Here is a 12,839-nt window from a genome sequence, read left to right as displayed (position 1 = left end):
CAACTAGGTACACGCTCGGTATCGCTAAGTACATGCATGATTCCGCTTGGTACCACTATGTAAATGCTCGGTACATGCTCGGTACCGCTAGTTACATGCTCTGTACCGCTCGGTATAGCTCGGTACTAGGTACAGCTCGGTACAACTAGGTACACGCTTGGTATCGCTAAGTACATGCATGATACCACTCGGTACTGCTATGTAAATGCTCGGTACATGCTCGGTACCGCTAGTTACATGCTCTGTACCGCTCTACAGCTCGGTACCGCTCCCCTGGCAGGTCGAACCCCGCCCCGGCAGCCCTTGGATAATATTATGCTTCTTTTATCTAAATTTGTTTGCTTTTAGGTGATCATAAATGTAATATTTGAATTATGAGATATTTTGATGTTACTTAGTCGAACTTATATATTATGGTTGTCTTTTATTATTATGATAGCTTGTCTTTCATTTTTAATAATATTTCATATTCATGTTTATTATTTTATAATTTTTATATAGCTTGCGCCATGTTCAAAATAGCGCGCGCCGCGCCGGCGCTATGCGCCATGGCTCCAAAGGGACCTTTGCGCCATGGTGCACCATTCTTCATTAACAGGTATGGGAAATGATGACAAATACAACTCCCTACAGTTGAGATCAACATACAAACAGATGAGCATAGTGAACTTGCCTACAATTGATGATACTCCCCGTGTATTCAAATAGATAAGTGTTAAAGTATTCATACAATCCGCTACAACACAAGGGGGAAGCAAATACATCTACCACCTATAAGTAGTGACAACTCGTCAAAGTGAATGTAGCAATACCCTGCAGTTCATATGCAAGCAAGAACTGTGAATCAACTACAAACATGAGTACCTAAGAGCTGTTATAGCAAGGATATCGTAGCATCTCTACAACCAACAATCATCCAATGGAAGACAAATGCACTTAAATGGTATGCAATTAAGGTTGTGATAACCTTACGGTTGAAGTCGAATCACTTGTAGATGAATACAACTATTCCCTGTGAGCTACAATGACTAATGAAGTTACTTATGGATAACAACAGCGGATATGAAGTAACTACGATAAATCCTCTGTGGACACAAGTTCGTATGTTCTTTATAAGAAAATATATAAAGCTACAAAACATCCAAATACTTATGAACCATCCTAGGAAGCCTCTCGTGTATGCAAAGTGCCATTTACGAGCAAATATAGAGGACCTCTAATTGCTGTTAACATCCACAGGCAAAAGCCAGAGATTCATTAGTGTACTACAATCCACCTGTAGAAAGCAACAAGTAGTGCATGACAGTCTACTTGTACAAATCATCATACAACTCAATCTACAAGCTACAAGGCCATACCACCAGATTTGTAACATTTCTGCTTGAAGACAAAAGGTGTTTACAAATATTTCAAATAACCCTCGCACATGCACTATAGTTTGTATACACATAGGTACACATAAGGGCATGTGCAATCACACGACCCGTATGGGTCCGGCGAGAGTGTTGTATGAACACACGTGACGTCTAGATATATTACACGGGTTAATAAATTTGAACCCGATCCTCCTAAGCAAGTAAATAGGAGTCCACAAGGTTCAACAAATAATTATAAAATGCCCCCAAACACCTGCATGGGCTCCAACGAGCGTGTTACTGGTACACACATGACGTCTAGGGATATTGCACGAGTTTATAAATGAACATAATTCGAGCCCGATCCTTCTATACGGATAAATAGAAGCTGACACGGCTCAAATCATCAAACATATATATGGTCAGGGTGTCGACCGGAAGATCTGTTTTATATGTTCATATAAGACCTTCAAGGCCTCCAACAAGAAAATTCATTAACAAAACTATAAAGCCTAGGGACCCGATCCTATGCCAAATAGTAGACAGAGTCGACAAGATCTAATCAATGAAATTCTCAAATAATCCCACACACCCCGATGATGGCTGCGTTGAATACAGAACTCAACCGGAGGGGTTAACTTCAATTATTTAAAAATGCCTTCCAGAGGCTGTAAAATTCAAAAATCCAAAAGTTTTCAAAGCTCAAATGTTCAAAACTTCACAAAAATATCAAAATCCAGATATTTAAAGTTGAAACTCAACCGTTAACCACTTAAAGTAAAATCAATCCATCCATCGCAATAGTTTGCCAAGGTGGATAAATTGAAATTTACTTCAGCTCACATAGAGCTAATGCATAGTTGAAGATATCACTAGGATTCTTTATCAAATAATCTCCTGTCAATAATGACGTGGTACGTGTTCTCTAACCGGCAGTTTCGCCGTGAAATGACAGTGCAGGTAAGCGGTTATGACCCGGGAACCTTTGAACCGAGCTGTTTTGCTACTAAATGGCATCACAAGATAACAGTTATGACCAGAATCAATACGTTCCTTAGTGGCATCAAATCCTTGAGATATGAATCAATAGGATATAATCGATAGGGCACAAAGCTCTCTGTTAGCTCAGGTGGATTCATATATATCCCCTTAGACAAATACTCCCCCTAGGTCTATAAGGTACCTTTAGACGAAGCAACCCATGGCTTCCAATAATGATCCTTCTGTCAGGTTGGGCGACTACCCACTTTGACTAAGTAGACTAGGGACCACGATGACCCGGGACGACAGAACCATGGAATCTTGATCGGCTCCATCATCACTCCCCGCACCATCCGCTTTAAGTGTAAGATGGTGAAATTTTAAATTTTAAATATCCACTCTTCAAACACCCTTCAAATTTCAAATGCCCGTGTTGCTACTATATGTCAGATAGTACGTATTCTCTATGTATCTGATTGACGACTAGTCTTAATCGAAAGTTCTCTCTCATTATGGTGAGGGGTAATTAACTATAGGGGCTTGCGCCTGAAGGAAACCAGAACTCATATGATAAGTCCTTGCAAATTGAGGGCGAAATCTCTGAGTTGTGTCTTATCTACAAACTCATGTCTTCCCAAAATTTACCCCGGAACCTAATTCGTTAAAACTCCCCTGAAGAAAGCAACGGCGGGCGGAGGCCGGGGCCAAATTTTCGAAGCCCACAATGTGGTCTTGCAATGTTGTGCAAGTGAGGCTTTAGGCCTCAAAACATAGTGTGCTATAGTGGACTCAAAGTGCAGTGTGTCCTACCATATCATTAGAAAAATACTAGTAAAATGATAATGAATGAACGAACTTATATTATCATAAATTTTCTTATGTGATGAGTATGCATGTGGTGCACTCCTCCGTGTCCTGTGCATGAATCTTGATGCATGAGCCTTTAATTCATTAATTTCCTTTTGTAATGCTTCATTTGCACTTTTATAAATTCTCAAACTTAACATATGTTTCATGCTCATTCCTATCCCATTCTAGCTAGAGTCACTCCTAATTCTTTAAATGTAAGTTCTAAATTAATATGCTCTTGTATATTATCCTTGAGATTATTTTTGAGCTCCTCTTGCTCCTTTTGTAAACTAGAATATAGATCTAGGAATATATTATGTTCATTCCTTAACACTCAAAATTTTCTACTACATCTGTGTGCTTTTATTCCAATACATTATGCTCATGCCTTATGCTTGAAAACTTTTTTTTTTTTTAACTTTTTATAGCTTGCATGCATTTTTTTAAAAAGAAAATAATTCATCATATGTGAAATTACATACCTAATCACTTTCTATGTCACCCGCGTTGTCTTTAACCACTAAGCATAACTTTGTGAAATCTTCCTTAACTTCTGTCTCAGATGATTTAGAATTTAAATTTTCCCAAAAGGCTCTTTGAAGTTTTCTTTTATTTTTCTCATTATCAGATTTGTCCTCAACACTTTACTTTGATGATTGAGTTTTTTGATTGCGGCAAATATGACTTTATATGATCTGGCCCTTTGCATTCAAAACAAATACAATCAATAGAAACTTGATTCAGCTTGTCACCTTTCTTTCACTTGTCGGTATGCCTCCTTTGCTTCTTTCTAAGAAAATTTTTGAATTACCTAGTCAAGAAGGCTATGTTGTTCTCTTCGCCTCCTTCAGACTTACAATTATCAATATCGTTGGCCTTCAAGGCAATTGTTATCTCCTTTTCTCTTGTATCTATAGGTCTTTAGAAAATTTTATGCTCATTTCAATTAATAAACCAAGCCAATTATCAATATAGTAAGTATTCATATCTTTTGATTCTGAAATCGCCGTCAACATCGCATCTCAAGATTCGAGCAACCTTTTAAGAATCTTATTATTTTTTTTACATTATTAATTTCTTTTTTCAATGCATGCAAGGAGGTAGTAATCTTTGTAAAATGAGTATACCTATCAATAATGGTTTCACTAAGCTGCACGCTAAATAGTTAATAATTATGAAATAAAATATTTAATTTAGACTATTTAACCTCATTTATTTCTTCATACATAATACAAAATCTATCTCAGATTTTTTTTTTCTGGTGGTGCATGTAGATGGTTTGGTCACATAAAAAGGCGGCCTTCCGACGACCCGGTTAGGAGAGTAGAGGTATTAGATTTGACTTGTGTTAAGAAAGGTAGGGGTAGACCTAAAAAGACTTGGTTAGAAAATATTAGGAATGACCTTTCTTTATTAGATTTAAACGAGAATTTGGCTTTTAATAGGACACAATGGAGAAAAAGGATTCATGTAGCCGACCCCACGTAGTGGGATAAAGGCTTGATGTTGTTGTTGTTGTTGTTGTTGTTGGTGGTGCATGTAGATACACACATATAGTTTTCAGATTTGAGTGTACAAGAGATGCACACATATAGTTTTCAGATTTGAGTGTACAAGAGATACAATTTAAATATTTAACATTTAATTATGCAAATTTTTTATCCTTTAGACTTCATTCAGTAAAAGGTATTTCAATCTTAATGACATTTACTATTTAATAGGGTGGTGATTCGATTTGTTCTAATTCAATTGCTTGCTTAACAAATTAAAATATGCAAATTCATTATAGTATAATTAATTCAAATTTTAAATTTCATATTTGCCTATTTTGAAAATCCAAAATTTCAAGATGGTATCTATCAAAACAACTTATCGTCATGTACAATCATGGTCGTTCGTCATGATTAGGTGTGCTAAATTTTAATTTTATCAAACACTTAATTTAATTTCTATTATAACTGACCTTACAGTACGACCCAACAAACAAATTAAATATTCAACCTCTTATCCCCACTCATGAATGTGTGTTTGGTTGTCTTCGTAACATACACCTAAATATAAAAAGACTCAATAAAAGAAAATACGGACTCGTATTACATATTTGACCTTTCTAAAAATTGCAATTCTTGAGCTATATCTTTTTAACTTGGCTTTTTGTATCTTGTGTGCTGCTATAGTCCTTATACTATTCCTAAAATGTTAGTAGCAAAAAAAAAAGTATTTATATAATACATAGAATAATAAATGATCTTTTTAATACTTTTTGAAATTATCAAAACAACAGATTGGAGTCTCGGTTTTAAAATAAAAAACACTCAAACTTGGGTTGCAAGAGGTTCAATAGAATAGTTAAAATGTAGTTTCCTCCTTATCATACAGATTTGTAGCCCTTCCACATATATTCTCGTGGGAAGAGTCTTGAGTAATCAAATTATATTGATAGCATAATGAGAACATGACAAGAATTAATAAGGCCCATATTATATCCTCCAACCAAATGTAAATTGCCAATGAATATGCAAATAACCTCCATTCGAGGACGACTAGAAGAACTTCCCAACAAGAGAGTGGGAAAAGGGTGAGAATCTAACTGAGACATCTTTTTAGATAATATGAAATCTCATTTGCCTTGAAAGGAGGAGGTTACTTGTGGTGTGCAGTTCCAGGTCAGGTTGGAAATGGGATGGGTGGGAAAATGAGAAGAGTTAGAACAAGGACCATGACCTTTATGCCCCTAACAACCTCAAAAAATTATTAGGGAGTGCAAGGTAATAAAAATCCCAAAAAGAAAGAAGGCCTAGGAGTGGGATTAGCTACAGGAGAAACATCATAATGTTATTGACTCGGAGGAGTTGTATGCGAAATGGTTGCCAAAGAATATCCGAGTCTAGAGGGAGTAAGCATGTATGATTTTAGGCACAATAAGCCAAGCAGAAGTTGAACATAAGTGGGTGAGACCTAAATAACAATGGCACCATCGTAAGTGCCAAACTATGTATAACATACACCTGCACCAAGGTGAAAATGCTCCTTACCAGAGTTGCAAGCACTGTATAGAGCAAGCAGGTGCACACAGGCAGAACAACAACCCTTAATCCAAATATGTGACAACAATAAAACATGTGCAGGTGGATGCGATTGCAAGCAAAAGCATGCTCTGGAGCATGCACTCGATGTTACAAGTGTTCAAGAAGCTTTAGCATGCAAGAAGAGCCTCAAGTTCACTAGAGCAATGAGTGCGTATGAGAGTAGTGAGCAATTTTAAGGCAATATGCTAGTGAGTGCACTTGAAATGCACTGATGCATTAGGAAGAGGGCAAGAGAGCACACGTGTGTGCATTGACGTGCAACGAAGGACAAAAGAGGCTACAGTGTTGCTAATATGAGGCAAGCATGAACCTCATGAAAGATCCTTTCTACGGTCAGTTAACTAAAAAATATATGGATTGAAGTTGTGCAAATTAATTTATGCAAATTAGGGTTATCACATCTTTCAAAGCTTGATAGGAGTGAATCTTGAGCGAGGATGTACTAAGCTTGACCAAAAAATATAGGGGATTGCTTTATTGTGTTCGATTCAAAGTTGATGAAGTTACTTATTATTTATTTTTGTCTACAAATCTATTGCAAAATAAAGGGTTTTAAAACCCATTTCTATGAACCAAATGACTAGTGGAGAGGGGGAGGGGAAGGTTGCTATGATGCAAAATTGTTCGAGGAAAAAGATAAAAGAGAGAATAGAAGGGAAAAAAACAAAATAGAACCATGCATATACAATTTGGAAAGGGGATAAAGAGGACTTTCTCTACACAACTTGGAGTGACTAATACACAACTTGATTCTAGAAAAAAACTCTCAATTGGCTTCATAAAATTTCTTTTAACATAATCTATTTTTGTCCTATTGTCCCTATTTATAAAGTGACAAAACCTTCAAGATATGATGAAATCCATAGCAGTTAAATAAGGATGAGGTTTCCCCTATTTTTATTATATTAAAAAATTAAAATTAAATATATAAAATTGGACCCTGCTAAGTATGGGCTAAAAGGTATTGAAAATTGATCCCGTGAACTATTTTGTTACCCGTTTGACTTCTTTTGGTTGATTTATGAAAATGTGATCTATTATGGAATAAGCTAGCTGTTTTGTGCTACATTAATGACATGGAGAGAAAGTATGCTAATGTATTTTTTTATGCATTAATTTTTTGACTGTAATGAAACATTTAATTTCAAAAAATATTTGTCTAAAGCAACATTCATTTCTATTAAGGTTTCATTTGTTAATAATCTTTTGTATTGTCTTGTGCTCTTTCTTTTACATGGTATAGTCGATGCTACTTTTGTTGGGATAAATGAGTGGGTTCTTAAATTCACTTCCAAGTTCCTACAGCTGAGGCCATCGAACGATTACAAATATGAGCTTTTCACTGTTTCTTTTCCCCCACAAATCAAACTTGTGTTTTTGCAAATCCTATTTTTTTTTTTTTTTTAAAAAAAAAGCCAAATCCTAACAAAACAAAGCCTGAAGTAAATTGAGCCTGTTATTCACATTCTCATATGAGAACAAAATAGACAAAACAGAATAATATGACATATTTATCACTGTTAATGTACTTCTGCATGCCTAAAAAGCTCGTATTTTTGTGATCTTTACTCTTCAAGTGGCTATGCTTGAAATATTTATGACAAGTTGGCCTTGTTCTGAGATGATCTGTCAGTCTTTTCACTTGGAGATCTTAGAATAGAAGCATCTGTTAACTGATTTTATTGGCCTTACTAACTCAAGTTAATGTATAGACTAAGTTGATGAGACCATAATAGTTTGTGAAGTTAATAAACTTCAACAAGAATATTTTGAGAATGATTATTAACCATGAAGATGGAAAGTGTATAGTCATCTGAAATTTACTTATAAATTTTTTTTTACAAGTTTTTATTAAATCCAATTTAGGAATTGCCCAACCATGGCAATGTAAATGTTTATCATAAAAATACTTTTAGGTTGCTTTGCATACAATTTCTAAGTTGAAAGAAGAGATAAACATATTTTTTTAACATTACCGAAAGGTGTATATCAGCAGTGAACAACAGGAGTCAGTTTACCTATTAATGTTATACTGTTAAATGTTGGCAGGAATAGGCTGGGTTTGGTATGATCGTATTTGTCTTGAAAGATTGTGTTATCTTGTCCGCTCCCATTATTGCTTTATTTGGTACTTGTTTATGAACTATTACGTTTGTTTCTTTAGTTTCTGAGAATAAGTGCTTAATTTTACTGAACAGTGATTAATTTTGATGTTTGACATCATTCTACTTGAACTTGTGCAGATTGTTGATAACTGGGAGAAAAACAAACCATGGCTTCCAAAAAGTAGAGTTGATGAGGTCAGTACTTCAAGTGTTGAAATGTTACAAATCTACTGTTGTCTAAAAACAAGTTCGAACTACCCCACTTACCTCCCCATCTGTTTCAAAAATAAACCTCCCACATTCAAAAGATTTGCAGCAATGTGCATGCCCGCCACCCATACAACATAAACCACCTTATCCTATTGAGCGAATGAGCGCATTGTTCTAACCAATTTCATTTCTTAAAATAAATTACTCTTAGATTCTGAGTGATGCTGACAAAGTCAAAATCTGGTTACAAGATAAGGAGGCCCTCCAAAAAGAGTGAGTAGTACTTGAATCTCGAATCTTCTATTTAGAATGATAGTTGCTAAAATATTTTAGTCTTGTTAGCCAAACTTTTGATTAATAACAATTTTTTTTTTGGCATATTTTTTTATTAATATTGACATGGTAGAAACTTCATGATATCATTTTAGTCTTAAATATTTTGCATGCCTACTATTCTGATTGCTCGGACTGCTATAAAGTAGTGGTTTTATTCATCCTAGAAATAATATGTTTATTGTCAGACCATCCATCAATTAGAAATAGGAGTTTTAAAATATAAGTAGGAATGTTGCAGACTTGTAGCAGCTATACTCAGGAAGTTTTGGGCTAGTGAAAAGATGGTGTAGACAAATATAAAGCAGTAAATTGAGTTGTTTGTGCAATGAAGTGAGTTTGATTGTGTTGCCACCTGTTACCTAAGTTATAGTCTATTTTTCTATGTTCCTCTGATTTTTTTTAAATACGCATCATATGGAACTGTCACTTATTTCTTAAAACGCAACTCAACTGCCACGGTGAACAGTTCATGTTATGTTTCTGCCCCCATCCTTGATATCTACGTTGCTCAAGCTTTTACCATAGTGCTTTTCTTCACAACTCTAAATTCCAAGCGCCACACCCCAAAACAGCATGACAACCATGTCAAATGCTCTGGTCGTTCATGCCCTGATCTATAAATAAAGTATTGAGCCTCCCAACCTCTGTATTCTTGAAGCAAATAAGTAGGACATGCATATCATATGCCGTGTCAATGCCATGATCTACCTGACGATCAACAAATGCCAAATGAGGTAAAGGTTAACAGCTTCAATCTTTAGTTAGGAGCTTGTTTCATTGTTGTAAATGGAAACATGAATTGCTTCATTATGGGTTGTGGCAACTGATGAGGAGTTGCATCTGCATCAAATCTACAATGTGGTATAGCTCCTATCTGCTGCTTCTTATCTTTAGCTCTACATTGCTTAGTCTTCTTACCACTCTCTACTTACATGCATATCTACATGGCGCTATCACCTCACCCTACTGGAACTGCAGCAATGCTGCTTTCAAGAGATTTCCTTAACTATTTCTTTAAATACACATGACTAATTATAGAGGAAAATTTTCTTTAGACATCTAAAATGGCCATGCAACACAGATAAGGAGTTTTTCAATTGTTGTTGTTGGATTTAGTTTTAAGAACTTGATAGGGAGTCTAAAGTTTTTTTTTTTTTTAGGTGCTGCATTAAATTAATCAATCAGCAATTTCTATTTTCCTTTTTTACATCATCATGAAGGGATGATTAAATATTTTTCAATTTGAGCTTACGTGAATTAATGAATTTTTTGCTGTCAAAATCCGTTTGCGGGTTATCTCATGATCTGCTAAGTTATTTCTGCCCCCGCCCCCACCCGGAAGAGTTTGTTTAGAATTCCGTCTTGTAGCCAAGCTCCACTTGACTAAAATTTTTGCAGGACTTCTCACTTCATTAAACCGGCCATCACATCAGAAGAGATATATGACAAGGTTTCCGAACTTCAGGACAAGGTAAATTTAAATTATTCCTTATAGCAGCAATATTGTGGTTATCTTAATCAGAGTGATATATGATTACCTTCATTTATGCAGATATCTAGTGTCAACAGAATTCCAAAACCCAAACCAAAAGTTGAGAAAGCTCCGAAGGAGGAAGAATCAACAAGCAAAGAAAACTCTACTAATGCATCTAACTCGAATTCAGATGAGAATTCCACTCAGAAGGATCAATCCACAGAAGAATCATCAAGTTCCCCCAGCACCAACGTAGAACCTGAGCTTCATGATGAATTGTAACCGAATGAAGCTATAAGCAATGCTGTTTCATATAAACAGTGCGACAACATCTCTGATGAACATGGCCACGGCAAGTATTCTTGGAGTTTACGAGAGCCAATACAGGATCTTCGGAATGTTTTTATTTTCTACTTTTCTTATTATTGATTTGAGATAATCACCAGAGTTATAGGTAGAATTAGGTCCTGCAAACAGAAGTTTTGGTAGGCTTAAAAAGGTTTTGAGTTTAGACTCCCGCATTGGCGCACACCCAGACATTAAGCACAACCTTTTTTTAATATTCAAGATGTCAGATTTCAGATTATACTATAAGCATGTTAAACGTGTTCATTCATATTTCACCAGTAAGCTCTGTGGTGTTAACATTTACGATTTTATCAGCAGATAAAACATTTTACCTTTATATCTTAATTATTTATTAGTAATGACACACAACTAAAAATTGTTCTGATTGAGCATGAATCTCTAGGCATATTTAAATTAAAACTTTCAAAATTAAATTTGGGATCATTTGAACTTTGATTTCAACAAAATTTTAGGCAGATTGAATATCTCAAGGAGATGAATTCAATGACATCAAAATCGGTTCAATTCGAACCCAAATGGCATCAAATCAAAGGGATCAAAGCACATTTGAAAGGTTCAAAGCATTAATTGAATGACCAAATGATGGTCAAACATTGCATACTTATGGTTGATCGAATGGCTCGATGAGATGAATCCAAGATTGCTTAATTTTGACATTATAAAGATGCATAAATGCCTATGAAATGCTATATGATTGAAGGGGTTAATACAGGCAGTTTGATGGAGCACTCCATATTTATCCCCTACATTCTCCATATTTACATGGCATATTATTTTTAAAATTTATAAATAAACATTCACTCTCTACATGAAGGAAACCATTGACTGGAGATTCAAGAAAGCTCAGAGGCTTCAAAGATTTAGAGTTCAACCTAGATTTACCTCAGGCAAACTCCTGTTGGTCGACTTAAATACCCCCCTGCTGCCAGGCTATTATTGGACCTCCATTGGTTATTATCGATTACCGCCAAACTTCAGCCCGACCATCGTTGGACCATAATCTGGTGGTTGATCGCCTTCGAACTTCTACTCAGAAGTCTCGACCATCGTCGGACCACTACTCAGCTACTGACCTCCGCCAGACCCTACCCTTGCAGCCGACCGTCCCTAGGTTGTCACCCGACCACTAACCATTATAGGACTTTAGCCCAATCATTGGCATACCGCCCCCGAACTTTTTCCCGATCATCTATAGCTGCCTAACTTTCGTCTAACCAACATTGGACAAGCGCCCGGTTGCCAATCAATGCTAGACTTTTTCCCAACCATCTGACTACGATCTGGCCATCTAAAGTCTTCAGACTTTCGCCCGATCATCTTCCGACCTTTGTTGCTATTCTCTTATGGTCTCTCCGACCACCGTCGCCTGTTGATTACGGTCATCACGACCACCCTTTGACCTCCATCTTCAATTATGCTCTTTTGACCTCCATCACCTATCGAATATGATCCCTCCTACCTCTGTCTCCTCCTGATTACGGTCCCTCGTATCTTAGTCTCGTGTTGAATATGTCCCTTTGTATTATGGTACACATCGACTACAGTCGCTTAGACCTCCGTCGCTCGTTAACTATAATCCCTCTGACCTCCTGTACCCATCGACTACAGTCCCTCTTGTCACGACCCAACTCGATCGGAACGAATCCCATCATATTGAGTCGCGACGGATGAATCTAGGATATAGCTTTGGAATTTATTTCAGACTTTCTTCCAATTTATAAACATACAAAAAACACAGAGCTACTACAAACTTCCAAATATACAAAGAAACTCATCTATAATTTTCTTCTCTACCATTCATCAAAATAATTATATACACTACAGTACATAGCTTTAAGCAGAAAGAACAGAACAGAAAAAGTCATGACTGTACAAAAATCAAAAGTGCAAAAATACCTATGACTTCAAATTAGATCCCGAACGGCTAGTCCACAACCTCCTTCCCTTTCTCAGAACCTGAAAACCATGAAGATAACCATAGTGAGCTAATAGCTTAGCAAGAATACACTAGCCGATCAAAATCTCCAGATTCTCACATTACAAAACAATTCCCAGAAACTTTTAAAAGAAT

The 12,839-nt window shown here is 36.1% G+C and overlaps 1 protein-coding gene across 1 annotated transcript in view; it reads left to right on the top strand.

Moving 5' to 3' along the window:
• Positions 1 to 11,084, top strand: part of LOC110106101 (heat shock 70 kDa protein 17) — a 39,914-nt gene extending 28,830 nt beyond the window's left edge. Inside the window, exons 11-14 of the mRNA XM_020835857.2 lie at positions 8,518 to 8,574; positions 8,801 to 8,862; positions 10,324 to 10,396; positions 10,478 to 11,084. Of these exons, the coding sequence (XP_020691516.1) occupies positions 8,518 to 8,574; positions 8,801 to 8,862; positions 10,324 to 10,396; positions 10,478 to 10,681 (396 nt within the window). The 3' untranslated portion in view covers positions 10,682 to 11,084. The remainder of the gene's footprint in view (positions 1 to 8,517; positions 8,575 to 8,800; positions 8,863 to 10,323; positions 10,397 to 10,477) is intronic.
• Positions 11,085 to 12,839: the final 1,755 nt, after the last annotated feature.

The sequence above is a fragment of the Dendrobium catenatum genome, unplaced genomic scaffold (assembly GCF_001605985.2).
Source record: "Dendrobium catenatum unplaced genomic scaffold, ASM160598v2 fragScaff_scaffold_853, whole genome shotgun sequence".
NCBI lineage: Eukaryota > Viridiplantae > Streptophyta > Magnoliopsida > Asparagales > Orchidaceae > Dendrobium > Dendrobium catenatum.
The sequence above is the reverse complement of the archived record's forward strand: the minus strand, read 5'-3'. Positions and strand labels throughout refer to the sequence as shown.